General features: G+C 48.5%; 2 protein-coding genes across 3 annotated transcripts in view; one reads left to right on the top strand and one right to left on the bottom strand.

Annotated features, from left to right (window-relative positions):
* LOC119167048 (equilibrative nucleoside transporter 2) overlaps positions 1–7,149 on the bottom strand; it is a 149,691-nt gene extending 142,542 nt beyond the window's left edge. For both annotated transcript variants that reach the window (XM_075867194.1, XM_075867195.1), the window contains exons 1-2: positions 6,866–7,149; positions 2,692–2,914 (exon numbers count right to left, since the gene is read on the bottom strand). In XM_075867194.1, coding sequence (XP_075723309.1) covers positions 2,692–2,864 — 173 coding nt within the window. In that variant the 5' untranslated portion in view covers positions 2,865–2,914; positions 6,866–7,149. The remainder of the gene's footprint in view (positions 1–2,691; positions 2,915–6,865) is intronic.
* A 7,516-nt stretch (positions 7,150–14,665) lies between these two features.
* LOC142766097 (uncharacterized) lies at positions 14,666–16,285 on the top strand. Its single transcript, XM_075867937.1, has 2 exons — positions 14,666–15,873; positions 16,000–16,285. The coding sequence occupies exons 1-2, from the start codon at positions 14,840–14,842 to the stop codon at positions 16,283–16,285; spliced, it is 1,320 nt and encodes a 439-aa protein (XP_075724052.1). The 5' UTR covers positions 14,666–14,839.
* The last annotated feature ends 7,850 nt before the right edge of the window (positions 16,286–24,135 follow it).

Genomic DNA, 24,135 nt, shown 5'->3' with positions numbered 1-24,135 from the left:
TGCATTTTTCGGCGTATATGCATTTCGTTATATGTACAAGTACCGCCCTGCACCGCCGGTTCAAGAACTAACGAGAGGTGGCTACATGCGATTACGAAGGGACGCTAAGCCCACGCCTTAAGGCCGCGTTCACACTGAGCATTCCGGCCGCCGAAAGTGCTCCGAATCCGGTTCGGCGGCGGCGAGATCCGCCGAAAGGGCCCTCTCCACGCCGATCACTCTCGGACCAATTTTTGCGGCGTCTGCCGCCGAATCGGTCACTGCGGACCAATGGGAGCGCTAGTCAAGAAATTTTGAAAAATGGCGGCCAAGCCCTACTCACTTGTTAAGCCGCAATGCACGTAACTGAATGTTGAAACCAACGGAAGTTTAGCGTACTCTGTGCCTACTTCGCGTCCGTATTTCGTGGAAGAGGTGACCGAGCTTGCTGTTGGCGTGACCGAGCTTGTTGCGGTCTTGCAGAGCAAAACTAACCCACCAACGCCACTGCAGGCGTCGGTGGTTTTTCTGCTCTTCGTGCATTACAAGACAGTCACTTGCCAGCAAAGTAAGCAGTACTGTCATTTCTTGTTTCTTGCGGACGATAATCGTCGAAGTACACACCATCTGATAGCGTAGTGACGTTTGCGAGCCGCGACAACAACCGGGTGACAGCGCATCCATCCCGTGTTCGCCCCGTAGTAGATAGCATATTCGGCGGCGCGGGGCGCGTCCAGTGCGAACGACGCTGCGTTTCGGCGGCAGGGGAATTCCGGTCGCTGTTGAAAGCGGATGTTTCAGTGTGAACTAGGCTTTAGGCCGTTTCACATGCCGCGATTGCACCAAAAACAAGAATTGTTCCATTTGCTTCAATCGCTCTGTTCGCAACCGCCGCTAATGGAGGCTTCGTTTCACATGGACCGCGAACGGTCCACAATTTTTTTTATCTGCGACCAGAGCGGCTAGCAACGTTTCTTGTCTCCGTCTGTTGTGGCAGACACTGTATAATTTTTGAAACATATTGTGACAATCCGTGCGTTATGATATTATCAAGTTTCCGTGAACGGTAACGAAGAGCACTTGTGTTTCGTCTATTAAGAGCCCTTTCCAATCTAACTACACTTTAAAATGAGCAACAGTGGGCATTACCAAAACAAACACATCGACGCAATTTTGACAGCTTGGCCGGCCTGGCCCTATTTTGATGGGTCCCGAACGGAAATCGCTTCCGTCGCTGCAATCAGCGGCGGAAATTTCCAAAACGTTGGAAGCTCGCCGCGGACCACTGTGGCGGGATTGAACTGGTCTTATTTTCGCTGCGAGCGAATTTGCAGACTGAAAATCGCTACTATTTGTGCCATGTGAAACGCCCTTTAAGGCTCCTAAAAAAAATCCTGCAATGAAAAACCAACTAGCCTTCATAGACATCCTTGTTCAGTGCTTTATCATACTTCGCGTCGCATCCCAAATGGACAAGCACAGATGCAACTAAGATGGAGCGCCACGTTACAATATTGAAGTGTATACAGCAAAAGGGAAAAGTCACTTTCACCGTAAGATTGGAGCAATGATTGCGATAGCAACAACGCGTAATGTTATACGAAGTGAGGCTGGCAAGCTAACTTTTTCCGCACAGTATGTCCGCGTTAAGGGCCCAGCAAGTATACACCTTTTCACAGGAAGGAAAAAAAACACCGCCATGATGGGCTGTGCGCGGGAGTACAAAGGCTAAGGATGCAGCGTTGTCAACGCATTTTCGAGGGGACGCGCCAATTTGCACAGCCCAAGGAGGGCTATGGCGGCGCCCAGGGAGGCGTTTATGAAAAGGTTAATACGAGTGTACGAGAAGCCCGCTGATGGTTGCCGAGATAGCAAGCGCGCCAGCAGCACTTGCGTCCCCAGCCCTATAAGATCAGTTAGAAGTTCAAAGTTCAAAATTGCTCCTCAAGGAACTCCCCCGCCCCTCTCTCTCGCATATTTTCTTGCGTGTTCAAGACGGGCAGGGCGTTTCCTCTCTGCTTCAACCGCAGGCCTTCCGAGCGGGACAATGTCATCACATGTGCCCCCCGAGCAACGGAGATGGGTCAACACGTCTGATCTCTGCTTCCGCCGTTTTCATCGGCCCCACTGACGTGCTTTGCTGCGCGTTAGAGAGTACGACACGCGGAGGCAGCTTATCAGTTTGGCTTTACACGGGACATGGGGGCGAGGGCCACGACAAAAGTAACACCATCGTCCGTTAAAGGGAACCATTCGAAGACGTGAAGCAGGGGGCGCTAATGCCTACACTGACGTCGGCGTTGACGCTGGCGCTCATCGCGCTGTTGCGCAGGAGAGCAACCTGGGGAGTCAGGGGAAAGGTGCAAGTCACGCAGTGATGGACTGGCGTGTCCTGCTGGATTACGTCAATCGCTGCTAATAGTCCAAATCTGAGCACCCAGGCCTACGGCATTTTCGCCTCCTTCGCAAAATGCAGCCGCCGCAGCCGGGATTCGATCCCGCGACCTGTGGGTTAGCAGCCCAGTGTCTTAGCCAGTAGACCACCGCAGCGAGGCTCAATTTTTGCGCTAAGAGACGCAATGCTACAAACCACAGCGAGGCTCAATTTCTGCACTGCAATGCTACGAACTGCTGTAAAAAAAGTCTAAACAAAATTTTCGCTGCCAGGGGTCCCTTAAAGGCGATAAAACGCAATGAGTAAGCTTTTTTTACGCCGCATCGAAGGAGAGTCCGCCTTGGGTCTTCCGGCTTCTCGCCATGACCTCCTGGAAGACCCTGAAGCTGGCAGTGATGGACGTCGAATGGACTTTGACGATGGTGGTATTGGCGTAGACGAACACGTGCGTGTAGAAGAGGTAGTGGCACAGCCCGTCCCTCGGGTACATCTTGTACTCGGCCGCGACGTCCCCCACGGTGCAGATCAGTTCCTTGCGTGCTGCACAATTCGTATACGTCGTTATTGACCGAGCCCTCAACCTTTGTTCAACACGAATACGTTTTGAGCCAGAATACTTCAGTGACGCATTTCCGTCACGGAAATGACGTCGAAGAAATACGCATGATGACATGATCAGAAAAAAAAAGAGGAAAGTTCCGGCAACGGGAGGTCCGAGAGAACAGATGACATGTACGCTACCTATCATGAGTTGCAATCCGTCCCCCGAGTTACTCAGCAATGCAATGTCATCGGCGAAGCGCAGGTTACTATAAGGTACTCTTCATTAACTCTTATACCTATCTGTTTCCATTCCAGGCCTCTGAAAGCCTCCTATAAGCACGCGGTAAATAGCATTGGGCATATTGTATCCCCCTGCCTTACACCCTTCTTGATTGGTATTTTGTTGCTTTCTTTATGGAGCACTCACACGAACCACTTCTACTCTCGCCGCTTCGAACAAGCGGAAGAAGTATAATTAGCGCGAGAATGTGGCCGGGAAAGTGGACGCCCAACTGAGGTGGCGGACAAAATGGTGCTTCCTCCAAGTCCGGAGCTCCGAATCCACTTCGTAGACATATTTTAAGAAAATCGGAACTTTTGGACGGCAAAAATCTTCGGCGTGCAATTTTCTGGTCTTCCAGCCGAAATTTCTGGGGCGAAAATCGCATCGATCGAGCCTCAACTTCTACAATATCTATGACCTCCATGACGGAACTGGCGTTTTCTCGAGTCAGTACATTTTCAATTGTAGCGAATCCTGAACGGTAGCTTTGCGTGCAGTACAAAAATGTGATGAGATGACGCACATTAGAAGTCTCAAGGGGTCACTTTTAATTCGACGTTGACTGTGTTTGTCTATGGGAATTTCGAATAGCTCGAATAGCATAATTCCAGTGTAAATTGAATTGGACAGCGAACAGTATTAAAAAAATATACGAAATTTCGAATATTCGCACACACCTACACATAAGCCTTACGAGCGCTGGAACGCGGACGGCGTCTGCACGATGCGCAAAGCGCGAGAATACGAACGCATGCGAAACGAAGGCAGATCAGTCTCGCAGAATCTCGCTACGATTTGCGATAAGGAACTTAAAAAAACGCACACATTCAGATTGTGTGGTATTCCACTGAGAGTGTCATGCCAGTGGTCAGTGAGTCGAATGGCCACAGGCTTTCGCAGAACACACTTTGGAACTTACAGAGTGTTTTTGGCATGGTCAGTCGAATGGCCACAGGCTTTCGAAGAACACACTTTGGAATTTACAAAAATGTTTTTGGCATAGTCGATCGAATGGCCACAGGGTTTCGCAGAACACACTTTGGAATTTACAAAGTGTTTTTGGCATAGTCAGTCGAATGGCACAGGTTTTTGCCGAACACATTTTAAGTGTTTTTGGCATAGTCAGTCGAATAGCCACATGTTCTCGCAAAACACATTTTGGAATTAACAAAAGTGTTTTTGGCATAGTTAATCAAATGGCCACAGGCTTTCGCAGAACACACTTTGGAATTAACAAAAGTGTTTTTGGCATAGTCGATCGAATGGCCACAGTGTTTCGCAAAACACATTTTGCAATTAACAAAAGTGTTTTTGGCATAGTCGATCGAACGGCCACAGGGTTTCGCAGAACACACTCTGGAAATTACAAAGTGTTTTTGGCATAGTCAGTCGAATGGCACAGGTTTTTGCCGAACACATTTTAAGTGTTTTTGGCATAGTCAGTCAAATAGCCACAGGTTCTCGCAAAACACATTTTGGAACTAACAAAAGTGTTTTTGGCATAGTTAATGAAATGGCCACAGGCTTTTGCAGAACACACTTCGGAATTTACAAAGTGTTTTTGGCATAATCAGTCGAATGGCCAAGGGTTTTCGGAGAACACACTTTGGAATTTACAAAGCGTTTTTGGCATAATCAGTCGAATGGCCACGGGCTTTCGCAGAACTCATTTTCGAATTTACGAAGTGTTTTTGGCATAGTCAGTCGAATGGCCACAGGTTTTCGCCAAACACATTTTGGAATATACAAAACTTTTTTCGGCATAGTTGATCAAATGGCCACATGTTTTCGCAAAACACATTTTGGAATCAACAAAAGTGTTTTTGGCATGGTCAGTCGAATGGCCACAGGCTTTCGAAGAACACATTTTGGAATTCACAAAAGTGTTTTGGCATAGTCGATCGAACGGCCACAGGGTTTCGCAGAACACACTTTGGAATTTACAAAGTGTTTTGGCATAGTCAGTCGAATGGCCACAGGTTTTCGCCGAACACTTTTAAGTGTTTTTGGCATAGTCAGTCGAATAGCCACAGGTTCTCGCAAAACACATTTTGGAATTAACAAAAGTGTTTTTGGCATAGTTAATCAAATGGCCACAGGCTTTCGCAGAACACACTTCGGAATTTACAAAGTGTTTTTGGCATAATCAGTCGAATGGCCAAAGGTTTTCGGAGAACACACTTTGGAATTTACAAAGCGTTTTTGGCATAATCAGTCGAATGGCCACGGGCTTTCGCAGAACTCATTTTCGAATTAACGAAGTGTTTTTGGCATAGTCAGTCGAATGGCCACAGGTTTTCGCCAAACACATTTTGGAATATACAAAACTTTTTTTCCGCATAGTTGATCAAATGGCCACATGTTTTCGCAAAACACATTTTGGAATCAACAAAAGTGTTTTTGGCATAGTCGATCGAATGGCTACAGTGTTTCGCAAAACACATTTTGGAATTCACAAAAGTGTTTTGGCATAGTCGATCGAACGGCCACAGGGTTTCGCAGAACACACTTTGGAATTTACAAAGTGTTTTGGCATAGTCAGTCGAATGGCCACAGGTTTTCGCCGAACACATTTTAAGTGTTTTTGGCATAGTCAGTCGAATAGCCACAGGTTCTCGCAAAACACATTTTGGAATTAACAAAAGTGTTTTTGGCATAGTTAATCAAATGGCCACAGGCTTTCGCAGAACACACTTTGGAATTTACAAAGTGTTTTTGGCATAATCAGTCGAATGGCCAAAGGTTTTCGGAGAACACACTTTGGAATTTACAAAGCGTTGTTGGCATAGTCAGTCGAATGGCCACGGGCTTTCACAGAACACACATTGGAATTTAAAGGTGTTTTTGGCATAGTCAGTCGAATGGCCACAAACTTTCGCAGAACACTCTTTGGAATTTACAAAGCGCTTTTCGAGTTTTCGTTCACGAGCACAAAAAAAAAGAAATAAAGGAAACGACACGGGAGCGCCATGGACATTTATTGAGCACGAATGCGAGGATCAAGCGGCTTCAGAGACGTTTGGCGCGTGGCCCTTCAGTCATAATTTTTTTCTTTCCTCCACTTCTACGTTTTCCCCCAGTCCGGTCGTCGTGTTAAACCCGTTAACATGCGGTCGGACGTCGATCATAGTCGAATTTCTGCGCCCAATCAGCGGGGCTGTTCTGACTGGCACGGCACTTTCTCACCGTTCACTATACCACAGCTATCACAAGGGTTTGTTTCCTTGGTCGTAGGGATGGATCTGCACTAATGTGCGCCAACGTGGGTGTATCCACGATAAACGACGCTGTCGGTTGCCAAACAATAATGGACATTGAGCAAGCTCTATTTTGCCATTGTACAGTACATATTCAACAACTTCTTTTAAGGACGCGTTTTCATGTTGTGTTATACCTATTCAAACGACGGAGGGATCAGCCATCTTTTTTCTCGCTTCTCCAAGCACACGCGGGAGCTGAATAGGCAAGTGTACAACCGGACATACTTACGAGAAACAAATGTCGTGTTTTATTTATCCGCGTATTCGCCGCAGCTGCGATTTTCATCCCATATCTCGGGGGGGGGGGGCAATCTTGCAGACATTACACGAGCGCATACGGCAGTTTCTGCTGCGCTGCTCTCGCCTCAGTTATACAGAATACCATTTATAGTTTTGGAAACTCACGCTGCACCGGCTCTTCCGGAGGTGTCGGCGATGGAGGCGGCGTAGGCGCGGCAGCAGGCGGCGTAGGCTCGACAGCAGGCGGCGTAGGCTCAACAGCAGGCGGCGTAGGCTCAACAGCAGGCGGCGTATCGCGAGGTCCGGGGGCAGGCGTTGGCTGGACGTCAGGTCCAGTTTCGGGTGCTAGCGTCCTAGGAGGTACGAGACGGGGGCTCGGTTTGGGGGGATCAACCACGATGGGTAAGGGCAAAGGAGGGCTGCCTCCGCCGCCCCCTCCACCGCCACTCCCTCCGCCCACACCACCGCCACCACCACCGCCACCACCACCGCCACCACCACCGCTTCCTCCACTTTCGATTTCAGCCTCCACGCTGTCATCGTCAGCTGCATTTCAAGGCGCCTCCGTTGAATAAATAAAACAATTGACAGCGTATCTGCGCGCTTTGCTGCAAACGTCGTCAAAAGACAATACGCTGCCGCCGGAATTATTTCGTGCATAGCGTCGCATTTTCAGCCCAACCTAAGAAACAGTACGGTCTCTAGAACTACGTATCTACGTATCTTCTAGTAAAGGAACGCACCGCCTAATACTTATGTATTGATTTTACGCTTCAAATGCGCGTAATACTTGCTTTTTGATTGACGATGGTCCCAAATATGAACGCATTTGCTAGATCAAGATGGGTGGGCGTTGAGCATAGGGTTAACTTTCGCCGAGTTACTGAATAATTGGATACGCCAACAAACATACAGGCAGGCAGGCAGTCAGAGACTAAAATTTACGCGTTGAAATATCCTAAGGAAGACTATCGTCTTTAATATTGTCTTTTAAAATGTCAGCTCCACCCACAGAATCGTCGGACGCCTGTCCTTGCACCTTCGAAAGACAAGTCATGGTAGCTGGTCTCCATTCGAAACTTGAATACCTTTTCTCGGCTAATGTAAATACAGGACATTCACAGCGTCAAAGGTTCACCGTTATTACCTAAAATATGAGGTCTAGATGACAGCGATGTCAGAATCACTGATAAAATTTACCAAAACGCTCCCGCTTCCAGCCTAAAACCAGCGACACGAACGCCACGTCTGTGTGGGAACGTGAACTATCTGAAGCATTCGAGAAGTGGTTCACGTCACGACAACGTATATAAGCGCTATTGGATGAAGAGCTTGTCTAAGGGTTAGTTGGAACATGCTGTAGGTAAAGGCATTGCTGCAAAGTTAAGGACCAAAAAAAAAAAAACTGCACAACACAGACAAAAGTGTAGTCCAATTTTTTTCGCTCCTTAACTTTGAAGCGCTGCCTTTACCTACACTACTGGGTGAAGCATTTATGCTAATTACCCATGTGAGAAGGACCACGATAGCTGTGGACGTTCGTGGACTTTTTTTTTAGGTTGTAAACCGAGCACAGCACAATCGTGTAGCACAACCCAATTGTGTACATTCAACAGGTTCAAATTCATAGTATTTTCAATCATATATATACCACACAGAAATGTGGCGCTGCGATCGTTCAGCCACAATGTGAATGATGGTAGCTGAACACGCATTTTGCCTAGTCTTCGTGCTAGTGGCTTCGATCGCACATGACTTTTTTAGATGCAAAACAACTCTTTGATTAGCCTGTGTAACGCTGTCCGTCCATGTCTCCATGCCAACGCATCGCACCGCGTTCCCCTGCCGCAGTTGACGGACCGATGCCAAGTAGGTCAAGTCGCAGCTGCGCGCGACGTCACTCTCTCCCTCAACCGCAGCAGCTGCCGGCTCCTCCCAACATACCTAGGTGGTGTTGCAGGATCCTCCGCCCGCTCGCAACAAACTTCTCTTTCGCTCCATCCTCTTAACCACCCGCAACGCTCGACCGCACGTCGAGTTGAAACACTTTTTCAGCTCGTCTATCTTCGGTTAAACTTACACGGAACCCAACCCACACCCAGTGTCCTTGCTTTTCAAAGAAACGTTTACTCGAGTAAAGGCTACACCGAGGTTCGCTTCAAACCGTTTTTCCAGCACCCGCGTGGACGCCCGCTTCAGCCGGGTCAAAGACGTGCGCACCGCTTCTGCTTTGGATCCCATCATGGTTCCCTTTGGGAAGCTTTTGTTTATGCTTCAAGAACGGTTCGTTGTGAACCGTCCTGAAAGCATTAGGGTCGCGGTAGTTACGAGGTACTGCGAAACTTTTGCTGAACTTCCTGTTGGCACAATTCGACCGCTGCCCAACCGGAGCCGAACGAACGAATCAAAGATAAATAAGTTCATGTAACACCCATCATTCCCATGCTAAGCACCACGAGTTGCAGCACTCGTAGACTCAACAGCGCCACGTTTCGCCCTATAGTCTATATTCGGTTACAACTACAGAAAGCAGCGGAGTTTCCTCCTCAAACGCGGATGCACACAATTTGCACCAATGGGCTTATACTCCACACTGACGTCATGAGCTGGACAGACCTTGACCCCGCCTGCAGAGAACGTTGCTAAATGAAAGAGCTGGATTATTTCTTTGGTCGCTGAGGTGACAGACTATACCCCGCTTCGATCGTCTGGGCAGGGCCTCTCTCGACTTCATAAGTTGTATGCGATTATAGCTAAGCTTCAGTTCGGGCTCATAGTCTGTACGGTATATCTTTGACGGGCTTTTGCGAAAATACACAGTTGAAAGTTTGCGCACCACTGTCCTGCCCACTAGCTTCGTTGCTTGTTCGTGCATTTTGCTCAACGCAAGTATATTATAAAACCCCTGTACACGAATACATGACTTAAGAGGCCCGCCCAGACTATACCGATGCGTGCCACTCGATCGCCTCCCCGACTCAAGAAATAGTTACGTTCATGCACTCGACCGCGATCTCCGACTATTGGGTCACCAGACGGCCTGTGACGTCGTTCGTGACGTCGTTGGTGCAGGATTACGTGCATTCGCCTTTCGTGAGAAAATGCCGCGATCCTCCAACTTTGTGCCTGGCTATAGCGTACTAGTACGAAACTCAGCGCTCGAATCGGCTCCGTTTCCTCGCGCAGAAAGACGGGGTAGCCGCTCACCTGCATCCCCAAATGCGCCGGCCGCGACGACGAAGGCGATTACCACGCTACCGCAGAGGAGAAGGAACAAGATAACGGGTAGCAAGGACCACGAATCGCTGCATAGAGATGAAAATAAAAAAATAAAAAATACGGCATTATCTAAGAAGTGAATGAAGATGAGTGGGCGAAGTAGGGAAAATATTCTGTGTTACCGTAAATTACGCATTACTTTGGTCACTCAACTATGTAAATGAGTGCCAAGCGGTGTATGCAGTTCTTGTCAACTTGTGAACGGCGTCAGGACCTCGTAAAGCTCTTGAGCTTTTAGTCCTGAACTCCACCTAATCAAAAGGAAATAAAATGATTGGATTGAATTGAATAGTATGTTTATTGGTCATAACTGGTATGTTCTGTTGAGTTGTTAATTTCGTTTTGCCTTCAGTATTGCTGTTACTGCTTTGTGGCATCGGATCTAGCCAGAACGTGGCAAAGACGAGGCCTGGGTACGATTCGCTGGTGAGTGTTGGTTGTTTGCAGTCATACAAAATGCATCGTACAGCATATCGGGACGAAACATACTGCATAAGCCACTTGTTTGCCCGTGACTGTCGTCGACATAAGCGTCATCGTAGCAACGGCACACGCCAACGCCGCCAACGGAAAAGCCTCGACCTTGAAGAGGCGCGCCCATGGCCTCCGTGATGGCGGGCGCGTGGAGGACGCGCCCGCCATCTCGGAGGCCATGGGTTCGCCAGTAAATGTGTAGTTCTTTGTTAACATTCCAGAGGAGGGCGCGCTTGTCGCCGAAGAGAGCGGACGCGCATCACGTCGGCTCTGTCTTCCAAGAACTATTTGCCAGTGTTTTTCGGTCATTCAGCCCATGAATTTTACACCAACGTGTGCGGAAAGTGACCAAGATTCCAGTGACACCAAAATTCAAGGTGGGAAAGTATTTTTTGCCGGATTTGAGAGGTTTTCAACCCGCGCCCCGTTGGCCCGACGCTCACGAAAGCCGGCCGTCCGACGAGACGCGCTGAGCGTCTCCTCTGACGCGGGCGCTTTCTTCGCCTAACAACGATGGAAGTCCAAGTGAACGGGGAGGATATCTCCCCCGAAGAGTTTCTGGAGGGCAAGGATTGGTGCACCATCGGATCTAAGACCCAAGTCAACCGCGCAAACGCGCAGAGCAACACCCAGAACGGAGCCCCCTCCTGCACCGGCGAGGGAGCGGACTGCAACCGACAGCGTTCGCGTCGACAACTGCGTAACATCAAGCAGCAAGTCATTAGAAAGAGCAAAATGCCACTACTCCCACGGAGCGATTTCAAGATCGTGATACGACCACGAGGAGGCCTCGACGTGGCCACCACTGGAACCGTGCGCCTCGCATCGGCGATTTACCGCGCGGCCAACGTACCAGCTCATGAAGCAGGGGAGGACACGGTGTGTTCCAACAATCATCAAAACATCATCGTCGTGAGCACGCCCCATGCCTCTCACGCCGATAAGTACAGACAGCTTCAAGCCATCACCATCGGCGACCGCCACCACGAGGTTAGTGCGTACGAGACGGCCCCCGACAACACGGTGAAGGGAATAATCAAGGGCATCCCGTTGGAAGAAGACGCCAAGTCCATTCATACCAGCATCGTTCACGCACGTAACCCTTACGCCCTGGCAGCCAAACGGCTCAGTAACACCACGACCGTCATAGTGGCGTTTGAAGGACCGCGAGTGCCCACTTACGTCAATTATGGTGGCGCTCTCCTTCGCTGCACCTTGTATCGCAAGCAAATCGACATGTGTCACTGCTGCGGTAGACTTGGTCACCGCATGGACGTGTGCCGAAAGCCCAAGGACAAAGTGTGTCGTGGTTGTGACGCCCCCAACCCAGGCCCCAACCACCAGTGCTCTCCCCATTGCAAGTTGTGCGGGGGCGCACACATGACGGCGGACCACAACTGCCGTGCAAGGTACAAAACGCCCTATATCGTGACGAAGAGACAGTGGGAACGACGCAGGGCCAACGAGGAGGCAGAGGCGACTGCCACCAACTATTCCACCAGCAAGCCCCGCTCAAGATCCAGGACACCCAGTCGAAGCCACTCCCGCCGATCTCGTAGCCGCATACCGGGACCCCGAAAGCAGCAGCAACGCCGAGCTCGCAGCCGAACACCCGGACGGACCCCAACGAGGGACGCGAAGGCAACTGATTCGGTGAGCTTTGCAGATGCGGTCAAAGGAAAACGCGCAACTAACGCGGAGGCTGGCGGCAAAACACACACTAAGATAGAGGCGGAGATAGCTCACTTAACACAGACGATACAAACGATGCAAAAACAAATTGAATGCATGCAGGCACAGATTCACGCAAAGGACGAACTCATACAAAAGCTCCAGTCTGCCGCTCACAGCGAGACTGATCAACAGGCAATGCAGGAAACACAAGAAGAACTCGTAGAGGACGGTGAGGTCGAAGGCCCTGATACTAAACGCGGGCCGGCTATCTTCCTTAAAAAGTCAGTACGTTCCAAGCGTACGCGCGCAGCAACAGACGACACCCGAGTGAAGGCACTCGAGGCTCGCGTGAGCAGTCTCGAGGAAACTATCACCGCGACTATCACGCGTACGATTCAACAGAGCTTGGAGAGCATTTATCTCAGATTGTCTAGATTAGAAGCTGCCAACAGCGCGCTGGTGACGTCGCATAGCGAAGCGGCGCCACACATGTAGTACCACATAACCATGGCAAGACACCATTCGAAACAAAAACATACAATATGGCAGTGGAACTGTAGAAGTTACAAAAACAAACGAGCGCACCTACAACAATACCTGAAAACGATCCCCGAATGCCCAGACGTCATCATACTGCAGGAAACAAACGGCCCCGCCAAACTTTCAGGGTACCAGTCTATAACAGGCAAGGAGGAAAATCCAAACGTCACCACACTGGTCAAGCGAGAGCTCACGGTCATCGAACACGACACCCATGTCAAGGATATTGAAAATGTGCTCGTAGAGCTAATTCCACCGCGTAAGACGCCCGACAGCATCTTCGTACTCAACGTCTACAGCAGTCCGAGATGCCGCAAACACCGCTTTCACGTCCTCTTCAAACGAGCGCTCGATATCGCCCAGGGGCAACAACTCTTCATTGGAGGCGACTTCAACGCGGTGCATACGGCGTGGGGTTACAAACACGATCAGCCGAAAGGCAGGCATTTGTGGGAAACGGCGCAACTCGCCGGCCTCGAGCTGGTCACTGACCCAGCGGCACCAACTAGGCAGGGCAACAGCGTCAGCACTGACACCACGCCTGACCTTACCTTTACGTGCAATACACGAAAGGTGACTTGGAGAAACACCATGCAAGACTTGGGCAGTGACCATTACATTATCTCTATAGAAGCAGAAGGCGGCCCACAGGAACACAATGCCGGTCGCCAAATGAAGATCACCAATTGGGAACTACTACGAAAAAATCGAGACAAGCAACAGATTGAAGACATCAAAGACATTGAGCAATGGACCGAGCAACTTCGGCGCGACATCGAGAGGGCGACGCAAATGATGCCGTCAACAGCTGGGCTTGATAGAATAGACACCCGGTTACTACACATGTGGCAAGCTAAGACCCAACTGCATCGCCGTTGGAAACGACAACGACATAATAGGAGACTGCGAAAACGAATAGCACAGCTCAACAAAGAAATAGAAATGCACGCACTTAACCTGCAACAACAGCAATGGGAAGAGAAATGCGCGCAGATGGATGGTCAGCTCACTACGAGTCGCACATGGCAGATACTGCGGTACCTCATAGATCCCGTGAACACCAAGACCTCACAGAGGCAAGACATATACAAAATCATACACGCTTACGGGGGAACGGAGCGAGATTTCCTACGAGAAGCGGAACTCCATTACATATCCCAAACGCCCCCGCAAGTACATCCGGACTACAGGGGAGAAGGCAACGCCATCCTAGACGCAGAATTCTAAATTTCCGAAATCGAGGCGGCCCTCGTCAAACTCAATACCAAGTCAGCCCCAGGCGTAGATCGAATATCGAACAGGGCACTGCGCAACCTCGATTACAGATCGCTAGAGAAACTCAAAGATTACATTAACGAGTGTTGGGTGCGTGGAAAGTTACGCCAGCCATGGAAAGAAGCGCAGATCATACTTATACCGAAACCCGGCAAGAAATTGCAGCTGCAGAACCTGCGCCCTATCTCCCTAACATCATGTGTAGGTAAACTGATGGAGCATGCGTTCCTCAATAGACTAACAGATTACCTCGAGGACAACAACCTATTACCACACACAATGATTGGGTTCAGAAGACATCTCTCCACACAGGATGCTCTTCTGCAACTAAAACATCAAATCATAGAAAATTCTGGGTGCTCAACGAGAGCCATCCTTGGCCTGGACCTGAAGAAGGCATTCGATAACGTTCGTCACGACGCCATATTGCGACAAATAGACAGATTGAACCTCGGAATGCGAGTGTACAACTACGTCCGAGACTTCCTCACGGGAAGAACCGCACGCATGCGAGTGGGACAGCTAGAATCAAATCAAATCAACATTGGAAGCTCGGGTACACCACAGGGCTCGGTGATCTCGCCGATGCTCTTCAACCTCGTCCTGCTGGGGTTACCCGAGCGATTACATCAAATTGATCGACTGCATCACACGCTATACGCGGATGATATTACGATCTGGACGACAACTGGCAGTGACGGAGAGATCGAGGATCGCTTACAGGCGGCCATAGAATGTGTGGAACATTACCTCGTAGGCACGGGACTCACCTGCTCGGCCGAAAAATCCGAATTACTGCTATATAGACCGGTGAAAAATAGACGCCCGCCCAAAAACTACGTACCTTCAGAAAAACAAGAAATCAAACTAACATCATCAAACGGCTCACCAATCCCAATGGTAAAGAAGATCCGGGTACTGGGGATGATGATTGAGCAGAACGGCGGCAATGGTGAAGCACTGCGCAAGATAATGGCAAAGGCCACCAGCACGATGCAACTCATCCGACGCATCACGAACAAACACGCGGGCATGCGCGAAGGCAGCGTCATACGACTCATACAAGCCATTGTTATTTCACAACTAATGTACACGGCACCGTTTCACAAATGGACAGTTGCGGAAAAAGACAAGCTAAACGCCCTGATACGCAAGACGTACAAGTTCGCGTTGGGACTGGCGCCCGGAGTTAGCACCAGCAAACTCCTAGAGCTAGGGTTGCATAACACCCTCGAGGAACTCGTGGAGGCGCAACTAGTTTCCCAGCTCGAGCGCCTATCCAAGACCCGCCCAGGCCGACACCTACTCGAAAAACTTGGCATCACGTACCATACGCAGCACGGCATCAAAGTCGAAATTCCAAGATCGGTACGCGAGCAAGTATACGTACCCCCATTGCCTCGCAACATGCACCCCCAACACCATACGGGACGGCGTAAAGCCAGGGCACAACGCATTACTCAAAGCTACTCCAACGACACTGAAGCGGTTTTCACTGATGCTGCGCGTTATACCAATAAAAAGAGTTTCGTGGCGGTAGTTACCGGCCATCGTGGCAAGTACATCACAAGCCTCACTGTGAACACGGCACACGCTGAAGCGGCAGAGGAAGCGGCTATAGCACTGGCCCTCACACAGACCGATGCCACATACGTGATTAGTGATTCGCAAACAGCAATTCGCAATTTTGCCAACGGACGCATCTCGCAAGAGGCGTTTCACATACTTCAGCGACATCCCATACATCCAGGAGAGGTCGACTTCGATAACCGAAGGCACCTGTTATGGATCCCGGCACATACCGGACTGAGCACCCCCAACGAAGCGGCTCACCGCGTTGCTCGAGGCCTCACTCACCGAGCATCGCCGGAGGACGACGAGCCCCCGCGGGGAACTGCAGACATCTGGGCATGGGAGGATCGTATGACCAGGTTTCACGACATCACCACACATTACCAGTTACAAAGACGCATATACCCATCTCCTCACGAAAGGCTAAACAGAACGCAAGCGGTACACTTCAGACAATTACAAACAGATTCCTACAGAAACCCCAGACTCATGCACGCCATGTATCCAGACATATACACTACAAACAGATGCACGTCATGTGGCGAGGTAGCCACCCTTAGTCACATGCTGTGGGAGTGTCAGGGCCTAATAAACAATTCGAACAGTGCCGATTCATCTCACTCTTCCACCGCCAGCCTCCGCTCGCGTTGGAAGGCCGCACTGCTCAGCTCGAACCTGACAGCACAACTCTGGGCCGTCCAGCGTGCCGAGGAAGCCGCTTCGGGACAAGGTCTCGGAACCGCATCCGCGGTGGGTGCCCAGGCCCACTAAAAAACGCCGGACTCGAATCATCTGAATTCGGCAAATAAAGTTTATGTTCTTCTTCTTCTTGTTAACATTCCACTACTTGAGAGGCAACCCGCAAGAGGGCGATAAAGCTAGCTTAACCTGTGATTGGTTACAACCTAAGAATAATACAAATCCCCCCAGCAAACTCACGGCACGTCTGTCGTTTAAATGTGCATAAAGGTGTTTCTAGCTGGAGTCCGCTATAACCAGACTACCTTTAAATGCGAAGCATTTCTTCTAGTTATAAAAACATGGGCTTTTCTATCTATCTATCTATCTATCTATCTATCTATCTATCTATCTATCTATCTCTCTATCTATCTATCTATCTATCTATCTATCTATCTATCTATCTATCTATCTATCTATCTATCTATCTGGCCGACGACGTCTGGGTGCTCTCGTGATCACCTTTTTAGCTCGGGGTAGACCAAAATTACGATAGTTAGGATGTGGGAGAGTGAAGGGGAGGTCAGGAGGAGTGACATGAGAGTGAGAAGCAAGGGAAGGCCATCCTCTTTGCTATCCCATCAGTTATCGCACCACCAGTGCGAAATTTTTTTATTATTATTAATGGTATCTATATTAAACTGTAGTCTAATGCATCGATGATAAATGCAGATAGCCGTCCATTCACCCCTACCGTGACGTCTGCATGTTCGTTAAAGATAAACACTTACTCGTCTGGAGGCGGGGCTGCAATTGAAACAAAAAGCGCAGGGGCATTATCAGTGAGCAGACGAGACAGTTGACGTTCTTCTCCCTCACGACCAAAGCGAGAGATGATACTCGCGATAAGTGCGGAATTATTCCTTTTAATTATCTCTCTGTATACCTAGTCTGCAACAATTATCAATAATACGTCCGGAAACCACGATACGATTAGGAAGGACGACGTCGTAGACGGTTCCGCATATTTTGACCACGAGGGGTTGCATAACACCAACACCGACAACGATAATAATAATAATAATAATAATAATAATAATAATAACGTGCTGAGGTTTAACATCCCAAAACCACAATATTATGAGAGACGCCGTAATGGGGAGGGGGGGGGGGGGGCTCCAAAATTTCGATCATCTGGGGTTCTTTGACGCGCACCTAAATCTACGGGCCTCAGTCATTTCACCTCAACTGAAAATGCAGCCACCACGGCCGGGATTCAATCCCGCGACCTGCGGGTCATAGGTCGATTTCCGTAAACATCAGAACGCCGTGGCGGGTCTTACGTCCCTCTCCGTGAAAGCGTCTGCAAGTGATCGAGGTTATATATCTTTGACGCGCACCTAAATCTACGGGCCTCAGTCATTTCACCTCAACTGAAAATGCAGCCACCACGGCCGGGATTCAATCCCGTGACCTACGGGTCATAGGTCGATTTCCGTAAACATCAGAACGCCGTGGCGGGTCTTACGTCCCTCTCCGTGAAAGCGTCTGCAAGCGATCGAGGTTAAGTACACCTGCGCGACTCTGGTCAATAGTGACATTCATTTATAGTCATAATCATGCGTGTTGGAGCGGGGGTGAAGGGAGGCTAGAATTTGAACTCGGGGACGTTTCTTTGTATAACGCTATATAGTGAATCTATACAGAACGAAAACGTATGCCTGCCCGCGCGCTGGCAAATAGTACCCGATTGTGTTTTGTCATTTTGCTGGCTCATGTAGATTTTACCTGCTCTATTACATTTATTACGGAACTGCAACAGATATATGGTAGGTCGAGGATAAAACAACATTATCGTGACTTTGAGACCGCTTCAATTCCTTCAGCCATAAGCATATTCTTGTACAAGGAGCGGACATTGAAGGTTCACATAACAGCCTGACCCGGGAGTGTTTTGTATTTTGTTAATAGAATCTGCACTCCGAAGGAAGGGGGTGTATCCTGAATGAACGATGGAAGAGTGCATGCTATGTTCGATAAACCAATTATGAATTTCGATATCGACTCGGTGAGTGTGTTGTCGCTCGATCGATACTATAGGTCTGCCTTGGTATTGCGCAGTAGGTGTTTCGTATATAGAAATCCTTATGAATCTAAGGTAGAAGCGGTCCGCTTGCTTTTTGTTAGGCATCGAGAATTGGTGTTCGGAATGTACGATTACTTACCCGGCTAGGAAATCAGTTATACGTTGTATACGTGGTCTTGTTATATTCATGCGTTGGGTCGGAGGCTTATTTTCGATAATGAATTTCACCGCCGAGTTAATTTCCAGATAGTCTACAGTGGCCATTTCGCAACATGTTTGAATATATAATCACACTTACCCTCATCTGCGAAGGAAACAAAGACGTGCAGTTTCGTTAATTTTATTGGTGTAGTTTGTCATAAATCATTGTAAATTTCACCGCGGGTCACATGGGGCGTTTCTGATCACGATCGAGCCCGATCACGATCGAATTACCCGACAGTAATGGGCTCAATTCTACACTATGCCCCTAAAGCAGGCGATCACAAGTTCAATGGGGGTCGGCCACTAGCGCCATCAAAAGTGACTGTGTGACATCGGTATATGGTTTTAAGTTTGCTAATCCACGCGGTAACACCATTCATGCATTCGTTACATACCTTAAAGACCATTATGCCGTTAATACCTTAAGGACCGTTATACCTTAAAGGCCAACTCCGGCGATTTTTTGACCACGTCAGGATAATGGCGTTTTTATGTTCCTTAGATACTCTTCTCACGCGCCCGATAACTGAAATGCTCAAAAAATTCAAAAATAATTTTTAATTAGCGAAAAACCGTAACATCGAAACCTAAACCCAACCGAGTGCGCTTCTATACTTGCGACGTAAATATTGCCCTGACGCTGCCGGAACCTGCCTGATTACACATAATACCCGCCAGATGGCACTACCTGTCCACGATGTCCACGCCGATCGGCTGAAACGCTTACGCTGTTATGGTGAGTATATGGCGAATCGTGTGTGGCTCACAACGCAACACCACTTGGCACCTATCGCCCGCCCAACTGAGGAAGCGCTGGCCAAACCCACACAATTCATAGCAGAGGAGCAGACGCTACAGTGGCACATCAGTTCGTCACTTCCGCCAGGCAAAACTTGACGTCACACACACAACGTTGCCATTAATTCTGACACGCAAGGTGAGCGTTTTGAGGCAGGCTATAAAATTAATTTGAAAAGAATCTGCGAAACTCTCAAGCGTGCAAAAAAAACGCACGGAAGCGTAAGGAAATGGATCGCATATGAAAAATTAAGGAGCTTTTCCTCTATAAGAAAAATCGAGTGCTAGCGAAGCTTGATGTGTGTGTGTGCGTGACCCAACACTTTTCTTCTCTCCTTTTTTTTCCCCGGCAGAGGCGAAACGGCCCTGACTGATTGCGGGTGCGGCCTGAGGGCGCGCCCGCAACCTGAATGAATAAAGTAACGTTTAACGGTAATAAACGTGGTTTAGACGCGTAAAAAAAAACTTCAGCTGCGCTGCGAATGCGAACAAAATATGGAGACAGAAAGAAAAAAAAAAGGCGCGAAGGCAACTAGCGGCACGCTGTCTTCCGTATTACACGCTCATCATTGACGAATGCGCATGCTAAAGTGAAAACATTGGGTCTGCGCACAGCCTCTGTACTTACAACTCATTGACATAAACCCTGAAAGCAAAATATGCGTTGGAGCTTAGCCTAACAGGTCACGCATTACGTATTCTAGCTCCGATAGCAAGCACTGCGTATGGCTTATACGCACAGTCGGCCACGAAATATTACGGACCACTTGAGTAGGTGCCGAAATCGCCATCTGGAAAGCTGCCTGCCGTCGAGAGTGTGTAGCTGATGTCACTCATACCCCATAGCAACGCCTCCTCCAGGAAGATGCCTGCCGCATGGGAAAAAAAACAGCTGCCACACCCTTTTTCTCCATTTTGGAAATGGTCTTGGTCGCTAGCGTCACCTGTGGCGGACGGTGCAACAACGCAACACTTTGCATAGCCTCCGAAACAGCGGTGCACAGTTGCAGGTCTCAAACAAATCTCGACTGACGCGCCCCTGTGGGCCGCAGGTGAAAAACACTTAACTGGTACCGCCCGTCACCGTCATGATGGATGGATGGATGGATGGATGGATGGATATGGCTGTACCCTTTAGATCGGGCGGTGGCTAGCGCCACCAAGCCGTAATATCTAATGAACCAAAAACTATATTTATTTTTTTTTTCCTTAAAAAAGAGTTTGAGGATTCGTACTTTGCAGTGAAGAGTTTAATTTTCACTCGCGCCTTGACTTTAGCCACCAATCAGATAACCTCCTTCTAGTGAAGTCTACCCGCTTAAAGTTTATTTTGCCCTCCCGGTCCCTAAACCCCAGTGCTTTGAAAAACTCTGCGCCATCATCCTGAATTATAGGGTGAAGCCCTTTACAGAACATTATCAAGTGTTCGGCAGTTTCTTCTTCCTCTCCACACGCACTGCATACTGTGTCTACCCCTTCGTATTTGGCCCGATATGTCTTGGTTCGCAGTACTCCCGTTCTGGCCTCAAACAGTAGAGAACTACCCCGAGTATTATCATAGATCCTTTCCTTGGCAATTTCCTGCTTAAACGTTCGATAGACCTCTAGTGCGGACTTCTTAATCATGCCCATTCTCCACATGTCAGTCTCCGTTTCCTTCACTTTCTTCTTAACCGATAGTTCTTTTTGGTTTGGCCACCTGCTGTTTTCTAAGTATTTACCAGTCAACTTCCTGGTTCGCTTCCTCCATTTTGTATCGACATTCTTCATGTACAAGTAGCTGAAAACCTTCCTAGCCCAACGCTCTTCCCCCATTTCTCTCAATCGCTTCTCAAATTTTATCTTGCTGCTAGCTTCCCTGCCCTCAAATGATGTCCATCCCATATCACCTTGTACTCCCTGATTTGGTGTATTCCCGTGAGCTCCTAAAGCAAGCCTACCTATTCCACGTTGCTTAATTTCTAATCTTGCTTGAACTTCTGATCTCATGCACAAGACCGCATTGCCGAACGTCAGCCCAGGAACCATGACCCCTTTCCATATTCCTCTCACAACATCATACCTATTGTAATTCCACAGTGCCCTATTTTTCATGACTGCTGCATTCCTGTTACCTTTAGTCGTCACGTATATTTCGTGTTCCCTCAGATACTCGGTCCCATTGCTTATCCATACGCCCAGATATTTGTATTTATCTGTTATCTCTAGCGTGACCTCCTGTATTCTAAGCTCACTACCTTCGTTGTCATTGAAAATCATGACTGCTGATTTTTCCTTACTGAATCTGAAATCTAACCTATCTCCCTCATTACCGCAGATGTCCATCAATCTTTGCAAATCTTCCTTGTTGTTGGCCATTAGCACTATATCATCTGCGTACATTAATGCTGGTAGTGCCTGATCAATAAGTTTTCCTTGTTTGACTAAAGAGAGGTTGAAGCCCAGTCCACTTCCCTCTAATTTTGCCTCTAATCCTTGTAGGTACATCATGAATAATAAGGGTGACAGGGGGCACCCCTGCCTAAGCCCCCGTTTTACCTCTGCAGGCTTGGATACCTGTTTTTCCCACTTGATACCTGTTTTTCCCACGTGACTACATGTTCCACGCCTAGTGTGTCCAGTATTCCCCACAATTCCTCTTGAACCACGCTATCGTACGCTCCCTTGATATCCAAAAATGCTAGCCACAGGGGCCTGTGTTCCTTTTCTGCTATTTCTATGCACTGCGTCAGTGAGAACAGATTGTCTTCCAACCTCCTGTGTTTCCGAAACCCATTCTGCAGTTCCCCCAGCAGCCCCTCATCTTCTATCCATGCCTGCAGTCTTTCCTTTATAATCTGCATCGCCAGCCTGTAGACCACTGATGTCACTGTTATAGGACGGTAGTTGTTTATGTCAGCTTTGTCCCCCTTTCCTTTATAGATCATGCTCATCCTGCTAAGTTTCCATCCGTCGGGAACTTCACCATCGATTATTATTGTGCTCACTGCCTCTCTCAAAGCCTGCTTAGACTTCGGACCTAATGTCTTTATCAGCCTAATTTGAATGCCATCTGGGCCTGTTGATGTACTACTAGGAACCCTTTTCTCAGCCCTTACCCACTCTTGTTGTAAAAATGGAGCCATTGCACCACTTGATTCGTCCTTGTCTATTGTGGTGCATAAAGTACTTCTTTGTTGAAATTTTTCTGTCACTTTTGTTCTTATATATTCAATAGCTTCGTCCCCTTCTAGCCTAGCACCTTGGGCTGTAGTTATAAATCTCTGCTCTAGGCTCGTCTCATTTCTTAGGGAGTTTAGATGGTTCCAAAATTTCGCAGCTGCCTTTCTATCTTTTTTATGTACTTCTGCCAGCCACTGAGCTCCCTTCCTTCTAATCTTTTCATTGATCAGAAGGGATGCATCCCTCCTACAGCTTAGAAAGGTTGCCCATTTTCTTTCAACATCATCTGTCGGTTCACCCCGCTGCTTAGCATGTCTGTGTTCCCTAGAGGCTTCCTGACGTTTTGCTATGGCTCTCTTAACTTCCTCATCCCACCAACTTTTGGGTTTGTGTCTTCTTTTCCGGGGTGACTTGTTACGCGTCTTAGCAAGCTCTAGCTCAAAGAGTCTAATTAGATTCGTGTATGTCCACACTGTCTTATTATTCTCTGTGATTACTTTCTCAATTTGTTTAGTTGCTATTTCAATTTGCCTTTCCGGATAAAAATTTTCCTGTAGTTGCTCATCTTGTCTCCTTCCCACTTTCACTGCTCTTCCAAAACTTAGCTTGATACGTTTGTGATCGCTACCCAGACTTCTGGAGCCACCTTCATCTATGTGCATTCCCCTGAGCTTATCATACATCCTATGTGACATCAGTGCATAATCTATCGTCGACTGAAGCCTTCCTACCTCCCATGTTATTTGCCCTTCACACTTCTCGGTACTGTTGCAAATGATCAAATCAAGCCTTTCACAAATATCCATGATCATTTTGCCTGTCGGGTCGGTATACCCATCTATATCTTCTATGTGCGCATTCATGTCTCCTAGTATAATTATCTCGCACTCTCTTCCCAACTCCTGAATGTCTTTTGATATACACTCTACCATTGTCTGGTTTTCCTCTCTGGCCTTTGCTCCCGTCCACAAGTACACGAAACCAAGGAGTGTCATTTGACCTGCCAGTTTCCCTTTTAGCCATAAATGTTCCTTGCACTCCTGCTTGACCCTTTGCCAGTCTGTACTTTTATGAATGAATGCCCCAATACCACCCCCCTTTCTGCTGCCTTCTGTTCTATTACAATATTCCCACGCGTAGTCCGGATTGTTCGGAGGTTGTTCCATGTCCCTGAGATGTGTTTCAACAAAACCGTATACCATCGGCCTCTCTTCCCTTAGCTGTTCTTCTATCTCTTCCCACTTCAGCCTGTTCCTACCACCCTGCATGTTAATATACCCTATGTCTGAATTGGCTCGGCGCTCGTGGCTACGTCTATTTATGCCCCGGACTCTACCTATCTTAGATATTGGTGCCACTTTGGAATCGTATCTGTCTATACCACCTGTCGAAGAGTCTCCCTGGTTGTTTTCCTCGTTACTAGCTATCCTGCACCCCGAAGGGCTCGCTTGCCCCCCAAAAAAGCTACTGCGCGTCCTGCAAGTCGCCAACCCACCTCATGACCTAGCCGCCCATCGAAGTGAATTCTGTCTCGTTGAAAACCCCCCCACCTATGCACCTCTCTGTTTATTTCCACCACCTCAAAGCCTTTCTCTCGACTCATCCGCCATATCTCTTGGTTTGCGTGGACCACCGCTCTTTGCAGGTTGCTATCACGCACCGGTACCTCCGGTATCGTGCATATCACTACCTG

This window comes from Rhipicephalus microplus, chromosome 6 (assembly GCF_043290135.1).
Source record: "Rhipicephalus microplus isolate Deutch F79 chromosome 6, USDA_Rmic, whole genome shotgun sequence".
NCBI classification, from domain to species: Eukaryota; Metazoa; Arthropoda; class Arachnida; order Ixodida; family Ixodidae; genus Rhipicephalus; species Rhipicephalus microplus.
This window is presented reverse-complemented; position numbering and strand designations above follow the sequence as displayed.